At 41.9% G+C, this 27675-nt stretch overlaps 1 protein-coding gene across 4 annotated transcripts in view; it reads left to right on the forward strand.

Moving 5' to 3' along the window:
* The window catches only part of prkcaa (protein kinase C, alpha, a), a 146817-nt gene that overhangs the window by 108085 nt on the left and 11057 nt on the right, over positions 1-27675 (forward strand). For 2 of the 4 annotated variants that reach the window (XM_037098137.1, XM_037098159.1), the window contains 4 exons: positions 14525-14605; positions 16715-16822; positions 22915-23055; positions 26432-26452. In XM_037098137.1, coding sequence (XP_036954032.1) covers positions 14525-14605; positions 16715-16822; positions 22915-23055; positions 26432-26452 — 351 coding nt within the window. The remainder of the gene's footprint in view (positions 1-14524; positions 14606-16714; positions 16823-22914; positions 23056-26431; positions 26453-27675) is intronic. The other 2 variants (XM_037098148.1, XM_037098168.1) reach the window with 1 other exon arrangement.

The raw sequence follows: 27675 nt of genomic DNA on the forward strand, positions 1-27675 counted from the left end.
AAGGATGACTCTGCCGCATTTCAGGGGAGCATTTGAGGATATCGAGCTGTCTGACACGGGCCATTTCCCTCTACGCCCTAGTTGGTCCCCACTGCATTGTGGCGTTAGGATGCACGGTTGTCCACTTCTATGCTGCGGGCTGAAACAGTGGTTTATAGTTTGTGGATGATATAGTGCAAGTTTAATCATAAAAGAAAAGATCCATTTTTAGATTCTTGTTAAACTGTCACTGAGCTTTGTTGGTGGGTTGTACTACAGGATGGACTGATAGAAATGACGAATATTGTTTTTTTAATCCAGCATCGATATGTTCAAAAGTGGTTTCTCTGAGACATCAGAGGTTCACTACCACTACATGTCGCACTAGAGCACCAGCATCTCAGACCAAAACCATTTGGCCCTTATGCCACACTTCCCTTTGACCAAACACAGCCATCATGTTGCACTCCTCAAAGCTACCAGACTCCACTGACAAAACAGTTATTTTAGCTGACAGTTCATTATAAAAAAACAACGCTTACTTCAAATTTAAAAGAAACAAAATAAAAATGGAAAAAATTCTTGCTTAGCCTTTTTGTTCAGACAATCTGTACTTTGCTTGACATAAACCCCAAATTAGATCTAAAGCTATTCTGGCTCTACTGGCTGATTTCCCCTTTGTACACACGTAGTGTTTTTAGCTTGGTTGGAAGCTACTGTATTTCTTCAATCCAATAAATTCAAACTCATAATTAATGAGAAACATAATTAATCTTGCCAGCTAACCTGTAAACATTATTTCCCTAAAACATCAAATTAAGTATGCTCTAGGTAGCTAAAGTTTGAGGATTTCAACCGAATGTGAATGCCTTTAGCTGAATGAATCGAACCTTACTGTCTCATCTAGCTTTTACAATGCTGTGTGAAGGTCACTCTCTTTTTAAATGTGATGAGGGACAAAAGTTTCATAGGTAGGGAATCGCATGCATGTCTAGAAGAACCAGCTAGAGATGCTCGGATTTGAGTGCACCCAGAGGGAGTGAGAATTCATTCTTAGCTCAAGACGCCATTTTATGCACTATATCTTTACACGGCAAATAGTAGTTTACTGCAAATTGATGTTGAAATCTCAAATAGAACCTTGCACAGGTTCACAACTCTGGATGGGATGTTTTTCATTTGTAATTTATCCCATTTGTTTTGCTCCAGGTGTCTTGACGATACATGATGCAGGTTATTGAAGATTTCAGACATGTAGTGCAATTATCGCTGCCAAATAATGACTGAGGTGCTTCGTCGTGTCTCAGAAGGAGGACTAGGAATAGCAAGCCTGAGTCATTATGGAGTTGTCGACTAGCCACATGCTTCTGCAGTGGCAGCTCCAATTTTAAACCCCTCACCAACTACTGAGCGTTGAAACCAGTTTTTGTCAGATCAGAGCTATTAGCAGTCCTGCAGCATCACTTCAGCCATGGTGGCAAAAGTGAGTGAGAGGTGAGAAAGTGTCAGTGCGGAAGAAGAAGGTGAAAGTGAGAGGAATGAGACGGAAAAGCAGAGAGCATGAAGATGCAAACATCCTGCAGACAAGATGGCAGGCAGGGAAAAGTGTCTGGATTGCAGTTTACTTCTTCTAACTTCAGTGATTGAAGAGATGCTTCATCTTCCCTCTTTTCAGATTGTTTGCACTGAGCTTGATGAGGATTTCCTTTCCTCTTATTCAGCCTCAGGGCTCCAAATGATTGTTTCTTTCTCATTAGCACACATATTATATTGCATGTGCATGTCATTACAACATATTTTCCCTTTTGCGCTTATTTTTAATTAACATCATTAGTTTTTGTCAGTGCAGCACTGGTAGCATGCTAAGAAATATTCTACTGTGTCACTGACAATCCATCATGTGCTGCTGTAGTTCAGTTATGTAATGGCACCTGTAATTATATATTGGCCTGTATTAAATGTATTTTACTTTACGTTTCTACCTACTCGACCTGCTCCAGTTCTTCTTGGTCAGATCTGTGGAGTTACTCCATGTGGACAATAACGTTCACATCCACTCGTGAGGAACACTGAACAAAAACAGAAAATACTGTATTTTTCTCAACTTTCCAAACCACCAAATGTGTGATTTTAATGTGTTAGTATTTCATCTGAACCAGATACCATAGCAATCACTGAAAGACTTCAGGTACGTGTCTACAAGATCCGTCGTTTTCATGCTGCCAATTCATAGTCTGTGTAGAACCACGCAATTGCATTCTGGCAGTGGCACGCTGCGTTTTGAGAAATGGGGCACCACGTCCTGCTCATCATTTGTATTAATTAGAATTCTGACTACTTCATTCAAATCAGGGGTGTACGACGCAATGCCTCTGATTACTCGCGAAACACTATGAAAATGAATCATTGTCAAGTTATAATGACGTCAGAATCTGCAACTGCATGGCTGATTTCTCGCCTAAGGAGACTTCATACACACATTTCGCTTTGTGGCGTTATTGTTATATGAGGGAAAGCTTCCGAGCAAGCGGCCGTGTTGGTCTGGTTTGAAATCCCAGATCTCCAGATTCTTACAATCAGGTGCAACAAGTCAGCCAGGGGTGTCAAGAAAGACACTGTTTTGACCGGACTGGGATGATCTAATGAATTATACTATCAAGTTGCATTGTCTGTCGCATAAATCGAGAGACTCATGAAACTGAATTTGCTTTAGCCTGTTCTTTTTTCATCTGTTTCTCACAAACCCCTCCAACTTTCTGGTGAAACGCTGCAATATTAAATTTGCTGTAATATCCCTTCAAGTCACACAATCCGTCTGGTTAAAAAGGTTGCTGCTCATCTTCAGTGCTACTTGCAGTGTGGGAGGCTCACGTAAACCCCAAGGCTGCTCATTACGGTAACATCATCAGTAAATGAAACCAACCACAACAGGCACGTACAGACCTGAGAATAAGAAAAATGCACTAAAAAAACAGACCACTAAAGCATGGCCCGGTGCACACTGTATCTGCTCGACAGCACACACATTTCTCAGAGGGCCTCGTTGACAACAAAGAGGCAGACATTCACATGGCGCCCTGTAACAGCTTTGGCCATGAATGCAGCGCTGCGCGCCGCGCTGTTCAACCCCACTGCCTTGGCTTTCATCTGTTTATGTATGTAGAGCGAGGTTTTATAGGAGCAGAGGTTGGTGCGTGCGTGCGTTTGTGTGTAGTGAAGAGAATAGCCTTGAATAGCTGGCAGTCTGATCCACAACTGTCATGTAGCATTAGGCATAATAGGAGGGAAATGTCTGCAGCATACCCCCACCACCCCCCACATACACACACACACACACACACACACAGATAATCGAGCACACAAATGCAGACCATTCAAGCAACAAGCGCAGGTGCGCACGTGAAGGCAGATGCAGACAAGCAGGCACATAAAAGACAACATTATGGAGACTTGTATATAAAGATTAAAAATATACGAGGAGAATCTGTTTATCATGCTCTTTCATTTAGCACATACACACACATACAAACACACACAAACACACACACACATACAAATACACACAAACAGGCACATACACACATATGTACCGCAGTGAATCAGCGGAGCTCTACTGGCCAGAGGCTTTCATACCATAAAGTAAAAAAAAAAAAAATAGAGCAGGATGGGAGCAGGGAATGTCAGGCGCGGGTCAGGCTTGTCTATTTCCATCACTCGCAACTCGACAAAAGAGAGAGAGAGAGAGCACTTAATGTACGTCAGCTCTGTGTACACAGAAAGGCAAACGAACGTCTAAGGCTGAAGATCTAGACTTAACGTGCCGGTTCAGAGCGCGAAGGTCGCCCAAGCCTGGAACTGTAAATGTCCGCTGGTGCCGCGGCAGACAGGCGATGGGGTGGCAAGGGCAGCGAGTCACAGCAGCGTCACATTAGCACAGTGCTCTGCAGGATGGCCTGAAACGGATCTAAACAGTCGCTTTTTGGCTGAACTCTAATTGTCCTTTCCGCCTTTTTTCTTTTTTCCTCGTTCCTTTTCTCTTTCTCTTTGCCTCTCTTCAACTGACACTGAACCCGACTCTCTCAGCCCCTTCTGACTTTTAAGTGTCTCCTTCTCTCTCGCATTCTTTTTGCTCGGCAGCAAGTCGTGACGGCTTAGAGAAAAACTGGTTGTGACACTGTAACAATAATATGAGAACACAGCAGTAAATAATAGAATAAATCTTTTCAGTTATGAAATCCATGGAAAGGTTTAATTTGGGGAAAATTAAGAGGTATATCCATGCCATGCCAGCAGCTATACAACTAAATACTACTGTCAGCACGCTATAATAAGATGCATTTATACTGATGTCCAGCAGGTAATACTCGTCGTGTTTCCCATCTTGGTTTGGTTTGTGCTAACACACTTAAATTAGCAAAATGGCACTTAACAAATGATAAAGCTGGTATTTGTTGGTATATTGTCAAAAAAGTATTGTACAAGGTGAAATCTTGACAAATGACTTAAAACTTAATACAGATCATGATGTGGGGGAAAAGAACGTCTGTACTAAATATTATTTTGAGGCACTTTATTGTTTCGTTGTTGTTGTTGTTGTTGTTGTTGTTGTTGACCCTCTGTCTCCAGACGTTAGGTATTGAGTCACAGGGTTTGTTTGGGGCTGTGAGATATTCCCCCCCCCCCCTTTAAATGTCCTGTTTTTCAGTCCAAACCCCAAACATAATTCAGTTTAATGTGACATAAAAGATAGGAAAGCAGAAAATCTCCTTCATTGACAGCATCAGTTGTTGATATATATAATAGGTGATTATTTATTGAAGTATTATTGTTAAGTTCACTGACCATTGCAGCTCTAAGATCAGTCAGGTCATTAGGATTCATCCACTGAGGATCACTGGTAAATGTTTCTGTGAAATGTCATGGAAATCCAGTCAACACAACAAGACGGACCAATTGAAAAACCGACATTACCATCATTCTTTGCCACCATTCTTGCATCAAAAACACATTGTTTTCCTCATCCATAAAATATATATCAGTAACATTTTAGCTTGGTTGTAAAAGAAAAAAAGTACTAGAGGTCCTTTTAACTTTGTAGCATCTTTATCTCATTGATTTTCCTCCTCTGTTACTCCCTCTCCCCTCGCTCCCCCGCTTTCTCTCTGCTCCTTTCTATCCCTCCTCCTCCTCTCTGTTTTCATTCCCATGACATAAACCGACTTGAGGCTGCAGATCGCCCTGCTATATTGACCTAATGTGTCTACATGCATTCTATGGTTAAATCCCTTAATGCACATGGTTTCGTATGAGAGACTGTGAGGTCAACTCTCAGTGACACAGCGCAACAAATATGCCACATTAGGTCCTCGATGACTCGCGGTCTAGCGTTGGCCTGGTTCACCCTGTCACTGTTTTCCCTTAGCAGCATTAAAAAGCTTGACTAACCTCATTAAAGATGCGGTGGGTCTGAAAGTTGTTGTTTTAGCATATCGTGTTGTATTGTATCAAATCTGTTTCATTGCTGCTGTGTAAGAAAATGTATTTTCCCAGCAAGATTGTTCTGCTTTCAGTTTACAAGGATGAGTGTTTTTCCCTTCTCATGCATATTGAAATACGTCAACAGTGGCAAATCTTATGTGAAAACAGATCTTCAGGCTGCGCAGATGAATTCGTTGGCAGCTGTCAGGGCAGGCCGAAGGTTAGCAGAGTCCCTGCAGGAAGCAGGATTTCAGTAGGCGAGCGCAGGGACTCCACCCAGAGGTTTACCCTCACCATGGAGTCTTTTGACCGTCGAGCTAATTAAAAACACAGAAGAAAGATAAGGGAAGGGGGCTTTTCCCTACAGCATCTTCCTGCCTTTTTACCAAAGAGCCGAGGAAAAGCCGAGGATTAAGGCTTAGCACTTCTCACCTTCTTGAGGCATCATGTTCCCTTTCATGCTAACGGATAAGAATGAGGAGTCTTAAACACATATTCTGATGTGTGTGCTCGTCACCTTCACGGCGCGCTGTCACCCTGAGTTATAGTCTCGTTGTTTCTTTCATCGTTTCATGCTGGTATGATCTCAAGGAGCTTAAGAAGCAACAATACGTTGGCTGTGTGTTAAACAGATCTGCACCACTGTTGTGACTTTCAGGTTTTGTCAGGGTCAAGCAAAGCACTGGTGAGACAATCCTTTGATTGCTTTTATGATCCATAATTTATGGGATTCTAACCAAAACTTATTTTGTGTTTCTTTCTGCAAGATAATGTTTGTGGAAACTAATCAGAATCACAGCTTTGAATTAATTAATGTGAGCTACTTTTCTATATAAAGGTAACACATTATGTATTACAGATTGCATGTGAAATGCTGTAAATAATTCATATCTAAATAAATGATTGCAACTGATACAATTCAAATTGCTCAGGCCAAGTCACAGCGAGGGCATACTGTACAGCAGAATGCCAGTAAAATAACAGAGGTTGCGGTCGCTGTCGGCCCAGACCCAGGACTTGGTTTTCATGTGCACATCAACGTGGTCCCCTCTCTGAAGGACCAGCACCACCCCACTGGAGCCATGGTCAGTGAAGTTAGAGGCAGTCGGGTGCTCAGAGGTGCCAACAACAGCCTCACTGATCTTGTACAGGAGTAAAAAAACTCGGGTTTCCTCTGTTAGCATGAGCGTAGAGGGTGAAGTGGTAAATGCTGCTTTTTCCAGCTTTGTTTTCATCTCCTGGCTCAGGATGTCAGCAGCATTCAGGCTAGCATCCAGCTCTGAGGGACTGATAGAAGAGATTGAAAACAATGTGAACTATTGTAGTAGTTATTCAATTTAAAGATAGCATCTTAACATAAAGTATCCGTTTGCCTTGATTTATTTATTCCACTGCTTCCAGTTTTGTTCAGTTAACGTCAAGCCGTGTTGTGTTCATTTTCCTCGGCCAGGCCCTCACTGGCCTCCACCCTGGACTTGAGCTCTAGATGAAAATATGAGATAAGGAAGAAACTGCATGAAATCAGCCATTACATCCAATTTAAATCAGAGAGGAGATCACAGGGCGATAGTTTTTCAGTCGCCCTAATGGCCTAATTACTGATTCATAATCAGAAGTAATTTGCTACCTTGATGAGCTGTCTCAAGAGCTTTCACCTCCCTCTCTGTGTCAGCGGTCCTGATCTTCAGCTGCTCACTCTCAGAGACTCCCGGTCTAACTGCCAGTTCTGTTGGAGGAGATTAGAGGAGTGAAACCTATCAAGCCGTCAATTAGGCACATGCAGATTAACATGATGAGCAAAAAGTGAGTCGGAGTCGGTGCTACAAGCATGTCTTTATCCTCTTTACCTTGGTCAGCTGTTTTGAGGGCCTGCACTTGTTGCAACGTATCTTCAAGACTGATCTGCAGCTCCCCTGTCAGACTTTCACTGGCTGACAACCTGGAATTCAGTCCTTAAATTGAAGGAGGGGGTTGGGAGATTAAAAATGAATCAAGGTGAGATTAGGTGGTATTACAAGACAAGATGAAGGGAAGGCCTGACCTCCATAACAAGACTGTCGGTGGTTGTAGATATCCTGAAAAAATCATGGAAGTTACTTCATTGGAGAATGACAGGCGATATGTCTTTCATTATAGTATAGTTACAGTATAGGTATTTAACGATATGGTATAGTTTCAGCACAGCGAGAGTGAAAACTGGCCTGTTCATCCCCTCTGAGATAAACACCATTAACAAAACAGGAAGGGGGTGAAAATGCTCCATCTTAATCATGAAGAGGTCATGGAAAATTCATAGACATTTCCATCAGGGGCTTCTGTGGGTAACCCTGCAACCAATCTACATTTGAATATGTCATAGCCCATACGGCAGCCAAAGAAGAGTTTCCGCAGCATTTAGCCTCCTGACTGTACCTTGATCGACAGTCTTCAGTGCCTCCACCTCTGTCTCTGCGTTTCCGAGCCGGGCGGCCAACTCCCTCTCCAGACCCTCACTGGACTCTAGTCTGGACTCCACCAGTCTGCAACAGTCAACAGTCTCAAAAGTATCCGAGAGGCTTTTGTTTCTATCATCACAATGTACATACAACAGTACGATAATCTCTTCATGTTAACGTACCTTTAATTTCTACCTGTAATTGTGCCACCAAGGTTCTTTGAATCCCTGCCTCGACTTCAGTGGTGTTGAGTCTTGCTTCCAGTCCTGATCGTTACACAGAGGAATAAAATCACTTATAAAACCACTCAGAAAATTCCGTCAAAACAATGTCCTCATCCTACCCCTTCCAATAGCAAAGTAACAGCTCAGAATATTTTGTGTGCGTAGTTCTAATTTGCTGGGCAAACCCATGCAGTAAAGTGCAATTCATTTACCATAATCAGCATTCTGCAGTGCCTTCACATCTGTGTCCACATCTCCAAACTTACTCCCCAGCTCTGTCAGTGTGATGTTCGGCTCTGTTTGTAAAATAAAAGAGGGCAAATGAATACTGCATGATGTTGCGGTCAGTTAAAATATGAATAATGAAATGAAGTGAGATGAGCTGTTATGAGATGAGATCCACTTTGCTCTGTATTAATAATTAACTCATTTGTTTTATTACCTCTACTTTTGTTCTGTAGCTGTTCCACCCGGGCGGTCTGGCCGTCCAGATCACTGGTGCTCAGTCTGTCCTCCAGAGCTTCTCAGCGAGGACGGGCGAGAGCTTAGAACAATTAGATTAAGGAAAGAAAAGAACATATGGACAAATAAAAGTAGATAGCGTAGATGTGTGAGGAACAGAGTAAGGAGTTTACGTTATAAGGAGTTCATTGGGGAAAAAAAGCAATTTGTCTTTCTCTCTTTACCTTGATCAGTCGTCAGTGCCTCCACCTCTGTTTCTGCATCTTTAAGCTGAACACTCTAGCTCCTCCTCTAGACTCTTGCTGGCCTTCAGTCTGGACTCAAACTCTGACAGATAAAATAACAAAAACAAATGTCTCTACATGTGTTAAAGGACAACTCCACCAATTTTACACATTAAAGTATGTTCACAGGTCCTGGTGAGTTCTGCTTTATGTGACGATGGCAAACATTTTAATGGCTCCAGAGAAAAGTTGCATATAATCTAATAAATTACCTCTGGTTATGTCACTCAAAGCCACTGAGTGACATCATTTATCAGATTACATGCAGCTTCCTCTGGAGCCACAGAAGGCTTTATACTTTTTTTTTTTTTAATTTTTATACATAAGATTTAGTAAAGACCTGTAATCACACTTTAAAATGTAAAAATGGTGGAGGTACCCTTTAATATACCTTTAATTTCCATCTGTAATTGTGCCACCTGGGTTATTTGCTTTTCTGCCTCGACATCTGTTGCATTCAGTCTTGCTTCCAGTCCTGGTCATTACATGGTGGAATTAAACATGAAATATTTAATCTCACATACATTTCCATGATTAGGTAATCTCACGTTCATTTTTTTAAAATTGAAACATATTCCCTCTACCTTTCACTGACATATATTTTGTACATATACTAATGCCAATAATCACGCAGCATGAATTTAGCTAATTTACCTTCATCTGCAACCTGCAGTGCCTTCACATCTGAGTCCACGTTTTCCTAGTTCTGTCAGTCTGGCATCCAATGCTTTTTGTTAAAGATGAGGGAATAAATACTGCATGACTTCAGTCACAGATGAATCATGAGGTGAGAGTCAGTGAGTTGAGATGAGGAGGAGGAAATCTACTTTGCTCTGCATTAATAATTTACTTGTTTGTTGTATTACCTTTGCTTTCTCTCTGTAGCTGTTCAGCTCTTTTGCTTTGACCCTCCAAGTCTCTGGCATCAAGTCTGGCCTCCAGTTCTTCTCAGTCAGGATGGAATAAAGATTATCAGGGTAAACAAATAAAGAGAAACACTAGCCTGAATGCGAGTTAAAATCATTTGATGGATGGATGGCTCTTCCTGCATCTAGCCGAATCTCAGCCTGGCCTCATGGTCTTTTTTTTTTTACATAGAGGAAATAACGCAGTGTCAAACGAACACACAAACATGTCACCAGGTAGTCATAGTAACTGCCCCAAAAATTCAAATCTGACCCACTATTGATTTAATTGTATTCATTAACACTTGGAAAACTTGATAGATATTCTCTACATTTATGTTAATGTTAATGTTAAAAAAATACAATATACTATACAACAATAATTACACTTTCATCCTCATTCTACCATTTAATCTTTTCTTCTGCACCTCCACCTGACTCCATTGTTCCTCCGTCAGGGTGTCAGACACTGTCTGCACGGATCTCTGTTCTACGCAGCAAATTACACAAATTATACAGGTAATGCAATAAGTAAAATTGATATATTTGCCTTCAGGTGTGAGATAATCAAACATGCCAAGATTATGGTGATCAGAGGAGGATGCAGAAGCTGCTGCACACTCGAGCCGCGCTGCCACATGTACCCTGTACCATCTGCAGCTGCACCAGTTGCTCTTTGGTGCGTCGCAGCTCATTTCTCTGTTCATCCAAAGCAGCCATCATCTCTGTGAACAGAGCGAGCCTGTCTGCTTCAGCAAGCTCGTCCTGAGTAAATGTGATAGCAGTGAGCCTCTGTCCCAGGACGTTTGCCTCAGACAGGCAGCAGCCAAGCAGGACGAGTAAAACGACCCTCGTCCCTGTGCTCTGCAGAGCTGTGACACCTGGCTGGGTGGGGTCGGGGGTCTGCAAGAGGGGCTTTTAAGCGCCTGGGGAGCGTGTGAAAGATTATGCAAGGTTTGTGTGTTGTTTACATGTGGTTGACCATCTGAAGTTCATGACACATGTCCACCAGGGTGAAGGGTGGAGGTGCTGTGATAAGAGGTGTTATTATCACTACCTTTATGTAGTTTCCATCTCTTTTTAGTGGCCTTCAAAATGTTATTTCAGCGCCATGAGCCTTTGACATAGGCACACTTTAACTTACAATATGAAAGAAATAGCCATAAAGCTAATTATTTATTAGCCAGAAAGACATAATTTTAGTTCAAATATGAATTTAAAAACATGGCATTTTACCAGCCTTTCAAGATGATAGCTGAATTTATGACTGATGACTTTAGGCCATAGTGTTATATAGTCAACGTTTGTACAGGGTGATCAATATGACATGATAGACATGCAGTAGACAGTAGTGTGAGTTTAAACGTACAATATTTGGTTGGATGCTTTGTGGTGCCCACCTTGGAACTTTGGGAATTGTAGAGATCTTCTGTGCTGCTGGGTTGAACACGGCTGTGAAGCAGCCATATTTTATAACATGTAGCTTCTTTGTGTTCTACCAGAATCAGTTGACAAGGAATTTGATTTTTTTGTCAATAAACTTACATATTAACAGGCACACAGCAGTAGTCCAACACAAGCTCATTGGTTTTGCTGATAGTGGGCTTCAGGTTATTGCTGTTGCACCATGTGCCTGTGTTAAAGGGGTCTCAAAATGAAGACTGCATGTTGCTCACTGGAAATCATTCACTGGAATGACGCATTGCATTACAATGATGATGAACTGACATTACCCTAAAACTACATCTTTTATTGAATTCCTTCACTACATATATTGTACAATTCGGGTCAAGCATGCATGTAAACTGCAACTTGACAACTGTGAGGTCGTAATTCTAGTCTACTTTGAATGTATTTATATTCAGCTTAATCTCAAAATATGAAAATACCATAGGACCACTAGTGATGTGCTGAAGAGGAACTGATCCGGCCCGAGACATTAAATATGTGCTATATAAATGCTTCCTGCTTCTGTAACTCCCGCAGTTATAGTGACATTCAAAGACACATTGGTGTATTTATGTGCATGCCAGTCTGTGCACATCTTTGCCTCTGTGTATGAGGGTTAACACGTGGATGCACTGCGTGTCCAGCTGGCTCCCATCAACCCTCGAGGCAGCATTATGACAGGAGTGTGTGGAGTGCAGAGCTGGAGGTGTGTTTGTCCGCCTGTGTGTGTGTGTGTGTGTGTGTGTGTGTGTGTGTGTGTGTGTGTGTGTGTGTGTGTGTGTGTGTGTGTGTGTGTGTGTGTGTGCGTGCGTGTGCGTTTCTCTGCAGGCAAGCCAGAGGTCAGGTGATACAAAGCGAAGGTTATAGAGTGATACAGGACAGATCTGCTTTCACACACCTAGGCACATTAGTGTGCAAGCTTAGTTTGTATGTGTGTGCGTGAGTTTTTGTTTATTCACATACAGTATGTTGGCCATGTGTCTAAGCTGGAGGATTGTCCCAGGGCAGGATGTGTGAGGTCAGATGTTGCTCAGCAAAGGTCGTAGAGCAATGCACCCTGTGACAGAACTGCTGTTGCACACCTTAAGTTGTTGTTTGTACGTGCGGGTCGCCATAACGTCCTCTGCGTGTTGTGTGCTCCAACATATGAGCTCGTGTGCTGTACGTGAGCCAGAGCTGCGCATCCACATGGCTGCACCAACGGCCGCTACATAGCAGAAGGGGCTCCAGAGAAATGTCTGGATGTGTAAGTGGGTGTGAAGTGTAAATATGCGTGCTTTCTGACTGGTGTGAATGGGGTCAACGCGGGTGAGAACACTAACCTTGGCCAATGTCAGAGGAGCCCACAGGAAATCCCTCTGCGGCCAGAGAAAAAATGTCACAGTTCACAGAGGATATCCAGAGGAGGTTTAATGCTCTTTTAGCTGAAACTTCCCTCTTCTTTATCTCGTTTTTTGCTTCGCTCAGTCATTGCATTTGGATGTAAATGATGTGCTTGTCATGGAATACTCCCGACTATCACTAACTGTGAATACATTATTATTAGTAATGTCATTAAGAGGCTTTATGTCTAATTACCTTACTCATTAGATAATAGATATTAAGACTTGCAGCGGTAGCTAAACTATCTGGGGTGGAAGTAAGAAAACTTAATTGACAATTGATAGAAATGAAGGTAATGAAACTGCCTGTTAATTTAGGGTTAAAATTAGGGGATGCGAGATGAGAAATGAAGTGATAAATTACCAAGTGATCTGATTAATTTGAAGCCACTAAAATTCAGGGGCGACAGGTAATCTAGTCTTGAGATTGCTGAGCCCAGCTTTTACCTTTTCCGCTTAAGTGTGCCAGGATATTTGATGCAGTGACATTACTGCACGCATAGAAACGTTTAAAATACTACCAACCTTTCTCACCAATAAAATATATGGTAAAAGAAAAGACTTGGATCCCGGCTTCATAAAAAATTTACACGGTTTTTTCAACGGTCCTCCCTTGTTAATTTTGAGTGGTTACGGCGAATGCTCTGATTGAGAAATGTAACTATGTAGATTTGTTTGTGACGAGGATTTATTTCTGAACATAATAATGGTGTCCTCTCTGGTTGCTAAAATAAGTGTGGTTGTTGGTAAAATATTAGCTGTCTTTATCGTCAGCCTCACCTGCCGCCTCTGTCAAAAAATAATTGAGAATTATAATGGCAGTGATAAAAATGCACAAATTGAGGATTTCTATTAGCTCATTTTTGTTACTTCCATCCCTCACACTAAACTTCAGCTATTGCAAAAATGTTTGTGAAAGACAGGATATGGATGTGACTAACTGAACAGTTATTTGCCATGGGTCCTTCACCACGCAAGAAAAAAACTGTGAATAATATCAGTCATCATAATAAAGAATCACCAGCTCAGCAAAGAGTTGTTGAAGTGAGTCTTCAAACTGTTTGGACAAAAAGCCTTGAACAAAACAACATGTGAACGTCAAGATATCCCTTCCAAAATGTGCAAACGCTTGCCAGGATCAGTTTTATTCACAATGGCTTCACTGGTGTTTACTCCTGACTTGTTTTTGTGTCAAAAAAGTGTGAACTGAGTTTTTTTTTTTTTTTTTTTCTTGCTGCAGCAAACATCATCCTATGAGGACTGTTTTTCTGGTGCTAGTGTCTTGTAAAATGACCCACAGGGAGATTTTTTTTCTTTTTTTTTTTCTTGCTGTTTTGTTATCGACTACCTTCCTACGCAACAAATGCTCACTTCTTGTCGGAGCTCTCTCGCTGCCTATCTTTGTCGCTGAACCATAGCAAAAGTTACCGGTGCTGGTGATTTAAAATGTGTGTGATTCAGCGGTCATCTGGTATCTCTGCCTTGTCACAGCTGTGGTCACACTCTAGCTTTAAACGTATTCTTTGTCTGAGTCAAATCACAGGATGACAAGCAAAGTGAAGATTGTTCTGTGAGTTGTGAATGTGTGAAACAGGTTTTTCAGGTCTGCTGTTGGACTCTGTGGCAGTTTGAGGCACTTTTGGCTTTAAAAAAAAGCTGTGAAGAAAATACAATCACAGTCGTTCAGACTGACATAGAAGAGAGATGAGCGTTGGCAGTGTACGTGTCGGATGATTCATTTCAGACATCTTTGACATGTCTTCAGAGACAAGATCAGACTGAGCTGAATCCCCAGTCTCTCATTACCCATCGGAGGATCAGTGGACCAGTGTCTTTCTGCAGCATATGATGTCCTTTTTTTTCAAATGCAGGATTGTTTGACTTGAGACTGAACTCTTGAACTTTCTTCTCTCCCTTCCTCCACAGATCATCGCATATCAGCCATATGGACGCTCTGTAGACTGGTGGGCATATGGAGTTCTGCTCTACGAAATGCTGGCCGGCCAGGTGATACAGACACACACACACACACACACACACACACACACACACACACACACACACACACACGCACTCACACGCACACACACACACAATTGAACTTCTTATGTAACTGACTCCACAAGGTTGCTCACTGACTGCTCATGGCCACATAACATGTACTCAGGTGGTGCCTCCTGAAGGTCTTCCCACCAGCACTAATTATAAACACTGACATACAAACACACAAAACCTCCACCTGACCTCCAATCGTGAAGCATGTCTTACTTACCTTTCACCCTCTTTTAAGGGAGCCAGCTGAGCAGACTTTTGACCCAGGTTTGACCAATTTGTTTTTATGCGCCCTAAAAATCTAGTTACTAACAAATCTGTGATCAAGTTGGGAGTCTGCGAAGTCTGTTTGAAAGGTACAACCTCAACAGATTCTTTAATGGAACGATTTTCTGTTGTTCCAGTCGTTTTTTGTTTAGCTGGGTCCAAACAAGCGCGAAGAATACAAACATGTTCGCTCTGGTTGTAACACATATTAGGTTTTCATAGCCAGCATGCTGCTCTGCAACCCAAGCAGCTCCCAGTCTTCATCTCTTTGTGTTGTTTTAAGTGGCTGTAATAAACGTCTTATATTTCTCCGACGAACAACACCCTTCCAGTTCTGGTGTTACCACTGCCCTGTTCGAGAAATGTACTTTTTCAGCTCCTTTGTATATTCCTGGAAACAGCATGGTGCGCTTCCAGTGGACTCAAGGCAATATTCTGGACAATACTGTGAGCTATGGAAGTGAACGTATCGATAATGTGGCTGGTTAAGACAAGTTTTGCACCGTTTTGTGTCTTGAAGTGCACAAATTGAACAGATTTTTTTACTTCTTTATTCAAGCACCAACCGTTTGAGAAGCTTGCTCATACACTGTCTCAGAGTTTAGTTTAACTAGAATGACACAAAGAAGTTCTCTGCGGTGGCTACATCGGAGCGATGTGACCTCTTCACCGATTAGCTTAGCATTAGCAATTTATGGAGACTATCTGCAGTCTGTGAAGTGCCAGCATCGACCTAGAACCACATCTTATTGTGGAGCGTGCAGTGAACAGAGACCACGTCAGAGATAAAAAAAGGCCTTTCACAGCCATATCTTGAGTTGTTGTCATAAGTCATATCTCCAAATACTTTGAATGTAATGTCCTCTCTTGAAATTTGTTCCACAATAAAAAAAACTCCCACAAATTAGAGTATTTCTTTGGGGATTTTTAATTAAACATGTTTTCAAGACTCAGCACTAAATGACTTATTAAGACACGCATTACTTATTTACATAGTTTTGACTTTACCACTCCAAGGCCAAAAGATACACGCAAAACTAATCTCCTCCGCATAAAAAAGAAAAACAAAACATGAGGATGAGAATGCGTTTCATTCTCAAATGACCTCTGAGCAAGTGTCAACTGTTAAACGGTTAATGGACGTTTTTACCGATTCAGACTCTCCCGTCCTCTGTGTCTTCCTGCCTTGTGTGAAATCAGGTAAAGAGGGCATGACGCAGACAGGCTATCTGTACCCGAAGGGGCCAGTGGAGTGGAAATGACGAATAATTCATTTTATGGACTGTCAAAACACCCACATTATGGTTACTGATGATAACCACCGTGTGAGGAGGGGAGAAAAGCTGGGTCATCCACTCCATTTGCCCTGCGAGGTCTTCCTGTGAAACTTGTTTTGCGCAAATTCTTCACTGTTCCTTGGTGTTTTCTCTCTATTTCCACTTCTTTGTTGTTCTCAGTGTTCTCTCTTTGTTCTGACTTTCCGTCCATTAGTCTTCCTCTGGACACTCTATCAAGTTGAATTTTGGTTCAGTTTTTTTCCCCCTTCATCTTTATTCATGAGGGTGAACAGTTTTACTAAATCTGGTCGATTTACCTGTCAAGTAGAGAGTGCACAAATGGCCAAAAAACAAAAAACAAATGTATTATGGCTAGATCCCTTAAGTGCGACACAATGACACTTTGCTTTCAGCTGTAAAAAAAAAAAAAGAGATGTCAAGAGAACAATGTACTCATCCAGTGTACGATAATGAATGAAACACCTACCACACTCTTAATATCACGTCCTTCCACCTGCAGCCTCCGTTCGATGGAGAGGACGAGGACGAGCTGTTCCAGTCCATTATGGAGCACAACGTGTCCTACCCCAAGTCCCTGTCCAAAGAAGCTGTCTCCATCTGCAAAGGGGTGAGTGGAGGTTCTTCACCATCAATTATAAACCATTTTTATGTGGAAAGGGCAAATAAACATGATGATCGGTGAATGTATTTGGTATTCATCCAAAGATTTAACACTGTACCTGCTGTCAGTGGAGCAGCTTCTTTTTGTTTTTCAGTAAAAGGCACTTAAACTGTCCGATATGAAACCTGCCTCGTCAGTATCTTTTCTTGTTTCATTGGGAACTCGGAAGCTTTCTCCACTTGAGATGAAAATCCTGTGAATAAGCACTTTAAACACATCTTGAAAGAGGGCTACAAGACCATCCTGTGAGTTTAACGTTAGGCAGACACCCTGACAGGCTGCGTCACACACCGATGTGAGGCTTTTCTTAGCTTCCTGGAGTCCGATGTAGCGTATAAGAAGTGTAGCTCCATTTACTTTGAATACCTTCTGGGAACTCATCTCCAAGTTCTGCTCTCCTCTTTCTACGTGCTTTCTGTGTCTTCTACATTAGCATTATTCAGATATTGAATGGAAACTGGTTCATCCAACACACTCCTCACACGCAAGACTGTCTGTAAGGCACAGCAGCTTCATAAGCCTTATGTTTTAAATATGTATTTCTGTTGCTTTGCCATTTCCCAAAGTCTGAAATTGGCCAGCTTCACAGGAGTGAGACAAACAATAATTTTGTAGCTGTTTGTAGCATTTTGACAGCCATGTTTTTTTTTTATAATTTTATTGAATTTCATCCACCAAAAGGGTAGAGAAGGAATGCACACCAGCATTAAAGAAGTGCTGAACACAATGAAAGTACAGACATGAAGGAAAATAGTCAATTGACCATGTTGATGCATCACAATAAATGGTCTTTAAAGAAAAAGAAACACAGTAAAAATGTGTTTGCTATGTCTACTGCAGAGGCTCATTATATCAGAAACCTGCAGTGGAGGAACGTTAAATGAGCCTGTGCACACCTGTAAGTCACCTACACCGTGTGATCTTTTTTCCTTATCATAGCAAAGTGATGCTTCGTCCATCCTGAGCCCTGAGTAGCTGTCACCAGTCTTAAACAAGTTACATGTAAAAGATCTCATGTGATGTGTCAACCAGGACTAGTAACAGACCTGCATTCTGATTTTTTTTATCATGTCCTTTCTGGAAGAAACACAGTAGGAAATAAATTCAAGAATCTCTTGAGATGCTGTTTCTACTGCTAAGGTTATATGACTGCTGGGTCTCCAGTGACCGAGGGAACTGAGCAGCACAGTGTGTCAGTGCAGGTCAAACAGGCAAATACTAGGACATAGTTGCTGCTTGTGTAAATTTAGGGCAACAATAGAATGTTTTGAAAGCAAATGAAAGAGGAACGTAAGACGTGTAAAGCAAAATAATAACTTCAGTGTTTGGACTGATTAACAACACAGCAAAAATCATGTGTGTGCATTGCAGTATTCTCATTTATTTGCACTTTAGCCTCCATGCATATGACATCTATAGGCACTTTGAACGTATTCCTCAGAAGGTAGAAAGAAACATGAGGTTGTCGATACAAGTTCATCCTCTGGGGATCTGAAGCACATTAAATATGGATGACGTCTGGCGGCTGTCACAGCCACTGATGGCATGAAGTTCACCTGAAGACTATGAGATCAATAAAATAATGACTTCAGACACATTCTTCATGTAGCTCCTATTAGGTAACAGCCGAGACTCTTGTCTTTAAAGCATGTGTTTATAAACCTTGCTTTTCTTGAAACGCCCCGGAATACTGATAAGGGTTACAGAAAAGCACAAGGAACAAGTACAAGGAATTTAATGGTGAACGTGGCAGTTTTATTTCTGTCCAGAGGCAGTGCAAACTCAATGAGCTGTGCTATAACTTGCTGTGTCTCCTTGTCCTTTCCTCAACTCCACTCGTTCTTCTTTGTCCCCCTCTTCCCTTTTCCCATCCTTTTCTTTCTCTTTCACTGTCTTCGCTGTATGTGTGCACACTGTGTGTGTGTGTGTGTTTGTTTCCTTGTCTCTGCCCAAGTCCCTGTCTCAGCCCTTGTTTGGCACGGCTGCAGCACTTCCTCTTAATGGATACATAGTGCCCGCCAGCAGCCTGACACACAAAAAGAGAGAGAAAGGGAGGGATGTAAGGCAAGAACAAAAAACAAGAGAAATCAGAGAGAGATTGGTTAGAGAGAGCGAGAAAGAAAGAGGGGCAGGAAGAGCACAGTGGGCATGGAGCCGGGGAAGAACAGCTTTTAGCACTAATGCTTATTCGGCAGTGGATAATGGTATTCGAGGATGAATACAAGCTATCCAGACTTGGTAACTGATACCGCTTTACATCAAAATGAGTGTGTACATGCAGGATTTTTAAACGTGTGTAGGAAATACATCAACAGGAAACACTAGAAAGCCGCTCGAAGGCCATTAGTAATGTTATACTGGTTACCTTTTTACTTAATGACTTTTTAAATTTATCGTTAACCTCTGTCTCCCTCTTTTAAACTTCATGTCAACTGAAGGAGTCGTTACCATGTCACAGGCAGACGTTTTCTAGTTTGTACTCTCTGACGGCGGCACAATGTGGAAGCTGTGCAGGAGATTGGTGTAAAGTTAAAAGCAGGAATTCAACATTTTTGTTGGCTTGGAGCAGCTTTTATTGGAAATAATCTGTATCCAGATTTCCTTTACTAAATGCCAGGCACTCTTGGGTGTCATGTATCTCTCACTGCCAGTCAGCCCAGAGTGAGGCGGACATACTGCACATTGTTGAAGTTGTGTTTCGAGGGTGAATGTGACATACAGGTTAAACATTGTTGAGGATTTCACCCTTGACCACAGTATTTCACGTGGATGTATCCCTACCACTCTGTGTCCGGGATAACGTAGTGTCTCAATTTCTCAAAGCACTGCATAATATTATCGACTTACTCTCACTGGGGCTGTAGGTTTTTCTGTTGTATCGTGAGCAGAAAAGGTGACGTTTAAGTCTATTTGTTATTTGCATGAGTGCAGCGTCTTTGATCAGAAGTTTGCCACAGTAGATTCCTCTGTTCTCTCACACCGCAGCAAGCTGACTGGGTTTTAAAGGGCGTTGATGATGGAACGAAAGCCTTGATGTACCGAATCACACAGATTCATCTGGCCGAACTCCCCACTGACTCAAAGGCCACATGTGCTTCTTTTTTTACTTCATCTCTCTCATTCTCATTTCTTGACTCCCACCACGCCAAACCCAGCGATTTGATGCTCTCAGCAGAAACAGCGGGTAAACTTTCCCAACACATGCAGCTAATGACTTGGTGCAGCCATGGAGATTTGAGTGCTAACAGTTTGCAGACAGTGTGATCAGATGTTCTCCATGAAATGTCAACACATTTCTGTCTCTTCAGGATTATCCGTCACATTTATGCAAAGTATTTCAAGGAAGCTCTAGTCACAAAGACATTTTAAAAAAGCGAGTGAGTGTTTGATTGACACGGTGCAGGCCAGCAGTCAGTCAGTTTCAAGGACATGTCGACGCGTGAGGTGTGTCATTTTAATGGCGTCAGCCTTGCGTCTGCGTTCTCACCGTCGGTGACAGTCCTGTGAACAGACACAAAGCTGCAAATGACTTTTTCTTCCTCGTCAACAGCAGTCTGATGTACTCTGCCAGCTGGATTCACTCTGCTGGTTCAGATGTGGCCCAGCCCCACGGCCTGTGTGTCACAGGGGCTCGCTGCAAGAGAGCTGGCCTGCTAAAATCCTGAAAGTGGAAGTTCACACTGACAAAAGTTTGCTATTTTAGCACGGTGTTAATGATTTTGGGTCTCCTGAATTATATTTTTCTCAGAAAATGGAAAATTTGCCATAACGGTGGTTTATTTTTTTCAGTTTATTTGTCTGTAACTGGACACTTTTCCTTATTATCGCAGGTTTATGACACCACTGTGAGAGAAAAATAATACGTGGCATATCATAGAAGTCATGGTTGATTGGTACAGTGTTACTGTACACGTATGTTGTGTTTTATCACCAACATACTGTGGACAACAGCTTGGCACTCAGTGTCAGCATGTCCTCTAAAAGAGCCGGCTGTGTGTTGTCTATCTCTGCTAATAAGAAAAAGAAATAAACTAGTGGATACAAATGTGGCTGTTAAAAGTCACATAAACAAAACCCAGCACGAATAAATCGTGATGATAAAATATTTTAGTAATCAATTGAAGTAACATTTGACTAAAAGACATTTTGAATCCACCATAAAATAAAACCTGTGAAATCTGGTATAAATACGATGGATCAACCTCAGTGGAACAGCTGCACCAACATCTGTCTGCTCATTCTGCATATAAACAAAAGTTCATACAACCAGCTGAGCTGTTTACCGATCTGATGAAAGTAGGGATGCAAATTTTAAGCAATTTCCTTAATTGATAGCTGATTTGCTCATCACCGCATGTTGACATATGGGATAAATTCACAAATACAGATACTTTGAAATGTACTACAGAAGAGGGCCGCAGAGCCAGGCAGCAAAGATGATTGACAGCTTAAATTTACATTAAATGTCTCTCCGTTTTTGTCCTTGCATTAGGCAAAGTCACCCAAAAGTAAGGACATTTTGAAAGGATAAAAAAACGGCGTCTCAACTGCCAGTAAGCTACTGATAAATAGCCACGATCAAAGTTGCTTCAAAACAAAAAGAACCACGCAGCCACGTTGTTTGAAATGATGCGATGGGGCTGTGGAGTGTAGACCTGCTGGCTCCACCTGCATATTCACTGTACAGACGTGGGCGTGGCATCAATGTATCTATTTGTCCACAGTAAGTCTTAATTGGCTCTTATTTAGTTTGTCAGCTAATTTCCCCATATCTCTAACAATCCCTTTAAAATAACCACGCAAAAAACCTCATCACAGAACTAATGTGGTATTCAGTATGGTGACGTTCATGTTTGAATTTCATAATGAAGCTGTGTCTGCACTGGTCAAAGGCTGTCGTAAGATGTGTCAATATTAGTTACAGATTCTTTCTTCTGTCTAAGGACAATAAAAAAACACAAATTATGATTCAGGAGAGCTGCCAAGGTGACGGCGCTGCATGTGACGGTGTGCATCACAGATGAGGGATTTAACTGGAGGTGTTGGATGTGTGTCTGCGTATGCATGCATGCATGTGCTTTCAATGTCAGCTGAATGAAGCGCTGCTCAGATTCCAGCGCATGAATAAGTCATTCTGGTCTGCCAATACTGGAACCCACCGGGCTCTACATCCGTCTCCAAACGGCTTTTTTTCCCCTTCCATAGCAATTCGGTCAAGACGAATCACTGCACTTAGGGGGGGTTGTAAAGCAAAAATATTTATGTAAATAGAAAACTGGTGAAATTTCATAGAAACACTCAGAAAAACAAGCAGTCAGTCGGCAGTCATGTTCCATTATAATAGAAATTGCATTAATGCATTAATCGTGAGCAGGTTTGTTCGTTTCCTCCCCCAGACCAACTTTTGTTCTGTGTATGCAATCAGGAAAATGTATAGACTTGTTTTTTCATCGGTAACGGTTGCACTTGTTTGCACATTATTTGGACAGTCAACGTTTATGTCCTACCAGTGTATCCCTACATTATTTAACAAGAGCAGATTTTGTTTTTGTGGTTATGTTTCCTGTGGGTACTTTTTTTTAAAATTCATTTTGGTATGCTTTTTAGCAAAGTGCAAACCGTGTCCTCATGTTGTCTGCGGTGCAATCTGAAGTGGCAGCAGTACTCTAAAGGCAGACAGAGGAGAGGGAGAGAGGAAAAATAACATTTACATCAGTCTTTTTCAGACCCATCTGTTTAGCTGTCATTTACTGACCTAGAAAACGAGCTTGAAGCACATTACAAAACACATCAGTGAGAGAACACCGGAACGGGAGGAAACAACGTGAACAGTGAGCAGTCGGCTTTGTGTTTACATTAGAGACTGAATAAGTTATTGACAAAACGATGTGAATCCTGCAGTCCCCGTCCTGTTTTTCTATTTGAAATCTCCAAATCTTCACCTCTGATGAGAACAGTGAGAGGAATCATCACTTTGACGGTTCACAGTCTCTTTGTCCTCACTCTCTGTCCTTCGTTTTGTGTCTTTCGATGAGCAGCTGATGACTAAGCACCCATCCAAGCGTCTAGGCTGCGGCCCTGAGGGAGAGAGGGACATCCGAGAACACGCCTTTTTCAGACGCATCGACTGGGAGCGCCTCCAGAACAGGGAGATCCAGCCGCCCTTTAAGCCCAAAGTGGTAAGTGCCGCTCACACACACTTTATCAGCAGAGAATGGACTCACTTAGGTTTTAATTTGAACTCAACAGCCTGATTAAGTGTGATACCGCTCTGTATCATAGTACATTTTCCATTAGACTTGCTGCTCCTGTCACAAAGGAAATGTGGCTACTTTTGGCTCTGTTTTCATACAGGTGCATGGTGCAAAGAGGCAAAAAAAATTTGACACTGATATCTTGACTTAGATGCCAGCTCCTGAACTATACTCTTTTTGATACCCATTGAGTGAATTCAGTTTTAACAAAAGATTACATTACACGTACACGTGCGGAATCCCATCTCTGGGCGTAACCTACTCTTTTTCCTGCATGCCTCAAGACAGCCATCACCAGCACTATGAGGTCTTGGCACGTTATATAAAATCGTTATTCAATTACTCGCACATATCCACATTGTTCTTCTTCAGTGTTTAAATACTGGAGGATTCCAGTATTTAAACACTGAAGAAGAACAATGTCACCCAGGTGCCACTATGTGATTATCGCAATTGGTATTTGGTACTTTTCTGAAAGTTCATTAAAAATGTGCCCTGATGGTACTCTTTGCACCATGTGCCTCGATGCACAAAATTAGCAACCTTTGTCTTTCCATTGCCTCGTTATTTTTCCAGGTATATTATAACTCTCTATAGCTCGACTGAAGATGTGTTTCCTTTGACTTCTCCTTCAGCTCCATCATCTGACATTTTTAACACCTCTTTAAACTTTGCTTTTGCTGGAAGAACAGTATTGTCGTCTTGTTTTGTGCCATCCACCATCTTCACTTTGTGCCATGAAGCGTTCAACAGTCTTCCCTCAAATTCAGCACAATGATGAATGCTAATTATGGCGACGTACTTGCATGTGTGTCTTTCACAGTGACCTTGTTACTGATATAAAACTGATTTGAATAGGTTTTATACCACCCCACTGACCACTGTGTGTCACGTACATACAACACAGTGCGTATAAACGAGACAAATACACAATAACAGCTTTCTCAACTGCAAGCATCTAAACAAAACATGAACAGATGTGCTCATCACTACAAGAAAAATGTGTTATGGCAAGACATTTTATGCCCCTCTTTACTCCCCTGGGTGGTGTGTGTTCTTGGCTGTTTGTTTACCAACTTGTAGCTCAGCCTCCAGCCAGATTTGTCAGGGAACGTTACCAGTCAAAACTTCTCTAGTAACTGTCCCTTGGTGTGGTAATCCTTGATTTTTTATTTTTATTTTTTCAACTTCTGATAGAAAGTTTTCACTTTTAAGACACCAAACTGTCCACTACAGGAGGAGTTTAACATTCACAGGTGATGAAAGTTTAAACATCCTGCACATACTGTACAGCCTTTAAATATTCAGCATGCGATGTGTTCAGTTAGCAGCGTTGAAATAAAAAGAAACAGGTGGTGCATAATGCAGCAAGCTGCCAGTTATATAATGTGTTTAACAGCAACTTTGTAAATGTGAAGCATCTCATTGATATTCCACAAGGAAAGATTTCTTGTGCTTTTCTCTCTGTGACTGATGGTTTGGGTTTGACTGAAAGGGCTTAAAAAAAAAAAAAAAAAGCTCATCCCTAAATCTTAACTGCTCCGATGTTAACAAGGACCATCGCCTGCAATCGAGCATGAGCACATGCTCACAGACATGCAGGTTACAGGTAATCCTGGATGTGTTTTATGGTGGGGTCACTCCTGAAGGTCTGCATTAACGTGTCACCCTATGTCATGAAAGGATATTCCAGTGTAAATTTAATCCATGCTTTAACACACCGTGACACAGAGTAAGACCCCCCTCCCGAGAGATCAAGTTTTCCAACCACTAGCTTACGTAGTTTTAGCAACCTTAGAAAAGACCACATGATAACAATACACTGCAGTCTATGCCTCCAACCAAGAAATCGCCATCAAAAAGCCACTCATAGCCACAAATAATGCTCAGAACAGCACCAAACTTCAGCAACAGTACAAATAGGGTCCCAGCACGTAGTTCGAGGTGTCAAACATCTGCTAGCTTACCTGGATTTCTATTGACAACACAAGACAACACAACTCACCACTCTTCCTGCAGCAGCTTCCTGTTGTGGGGAAGCCCTGACGAGTCGATATTAAATGTACTTAAGTATCAAAAGTAAAATTATGCATATATTTCGTATGGGTTTGACTGATTTCCCACCTTAACGATTATCATATATGATAATAAGCATTATTCTCAATTTCTGAATCAGTGTTTTGTTTTTGTCTTTTTTAAAAATCTGATTGCTTATAAATACATATGTTTGGAAAAATATTTATTTGGCTCTGATGCAGCATGCAGTCTGCAAAGTAACTAGCAAAAAATTGTCAAATAAACTTATAGGAGTAGAAAGCACAATAATGGCCTCCAGCTTGTAGTGGAGTTTAAGTATAAAATGGCAGAAAAGGGAAGCACTCTAGTCAAGAAATTGCAGTACTTACGTAGATGCACTTAGTTACATTCCATCACTGCAGACATGCAGCTAAGAACATGGATGATAAAGCTGATCCAATCAAAGTGTGCATTGGTAAAGAAAATCCCCAGTGACCAACAACATGAATCAGATGTCTGTTTACAAGTGAAGTAAGTTGTAAACAATACAAATAGTGCAAATAAATATTGTAAAAGTAGATATACATGGAGTGGATGGTTATCTACAGTATATACGCGTATACTTATATGTATGTATTCTGTATTATGTACAGAATGCAAAACCTATATTGACAATTAACGTGCTAAACATGAGTAAGTTGGGGTCAATAAACAAAACATCACATTAAACCTAAACTGAATTCAGTCTGATGTGACATATAATACTGCCCTTGACATGACACTCTTATGTATAGTCAAAACACAGCTGCGGGCATGGGCCACTTATAGCATGAGCTATATGGGCCATAAGTAATTTCAGAGCCTCTCATGTGTATGTATAATTAACGTGACATCCATTTATTATGAATGTGTATCTCATACAGCTCACATTTTGCGGAGTAGGTTTGAAATCCTGTGAGATTTCGCACGACCATGTGAGCACACACTCTCTCTCCCTGTGTCTTTCTATCATCCTCTTTTACACACATACTCACGTACACACACACACACACACACACATACAAATGCACGCACACTCATACACGATTCATATAGATTGTGTTTCTTAAAGAAAACAAAACAGGAGGCGCAGGGCAACAGAGATGGAGTGGGTTACTTAGTGTCTTAAATGTGTGTGTGTGTGCGTGTGTGTGTGTGCGTGTGTGTGTGTGTGTGTGTGTGTGTGTGTGTGTCCCTTACATCTTCAGTTTAAATATTGTAGTTCTCTTCTGTTTCAACCCCCAAGGGCTCCAGTTCCTCCTCTAAGGTGAATCCTGACCTCCTTGTCCATGTAGTCTCCCGCTGCGTGGATGTGCTGGGTGTCCTGAAAATGCTGTGTGTGCTTTGTGTGTGTATGTGTGAATAAATGTGTGTGTGTGGGAAGGTGAAAAGAAAAGCAAGGCTTAACAGAGATTGAGAAAAGCAGGGGAGGAACATTTCCTTGCATGTACGCCTCTTCTCTGTGACTTTTTCGCCGCCTTTGTGTACAGGGGTGGGTAATCGATACCGGAGAGAGAAAGGAGAGCTTTTGCGCTTGCATATTTGTCCACGCCAAAGATGAAGGGAGGTGGATGCATGCAAACGTGCATGTCCTTTGCACAGTGCATGCTTGCATGGGTCTGGATGGAGATGCAGATAAGGGTGAACGGTGAAAGAGGTGGACAGAGAGTAAGACAATATTGTTGAATGCTCCCTGTAACCAACATAACCTCCTCTGTAACGATCCATCCCGTCCGTCTCACTATGCCATGTAATACAGCACTGTTTCTGAGTCCATCACCACCAAATGGCCATCACTAAGCACTTTCCTCTCACCCCTCATCCCTCGCCAGGTCGAACCCGGCCGCTCTAATCCACTGCTCCTCATCTCTCCTTTTCTTCTCGTGAACCTCGCCCCGCTCAATCTCACTTCATCCGCCTGTGACAGCTATGGAATTGCAATCATTACACCGGCTGCACCCAACTAAGAGAGTCAAACCATCTGTATCTATTGGACCGGGGCTTCAGACAGCATGGAGGACGCAGCCTGTGTGGTAGAATGAGTGTCAGGGAAGGCTCAGTTAGTGCTGATCCATATTTATGATGCTTGATGCTGTAACTGTGCAGCTGTCTACTGCAGGTAACAGAACACATGATTAAATGCCGGCCGCATCCAGCAAGCAGCGTTGGCCTGAAATCAGTCTTAATTTCTTCACAACCCACTTGATGCCCATACGCTTGTACGCCCACTTGTGGATGGCCTCATCGTCTTTATGGCTGAAGGGAGGATGGGAAAGTAGGTCAAATGATTGATAGTAATGGGAGCAGTGAATGAAGGAAGGGAGGGAGGGTGGGAGGACTTAGTCACTGCACAGAAGTCTTGGAACAGTGTCCGAGGAAGGGTTGCGCACGTCCTGATGGGATACGCAGACACACAGACACACACACGCATAAACATGTGCCGAGAGAAAATGATGGCAATATGGATGGGTTGTGACTCACTGTAGCTGT

Source organism: Acanthopagrus latus, chromosome 1 (assembly GCF_904848185.1).
Source record: "Acanthopagrus latus isolate v.2019 chromosome 1, fAcaLat1.1, whole genome shotgun sequence".
Taxonomy (NCBI): Eukaryota; Metazoa; Chordata; class Actinopteri; order Spariformes; family Sparidae; genus Acanthopagrus; species Acanthopagrus latus.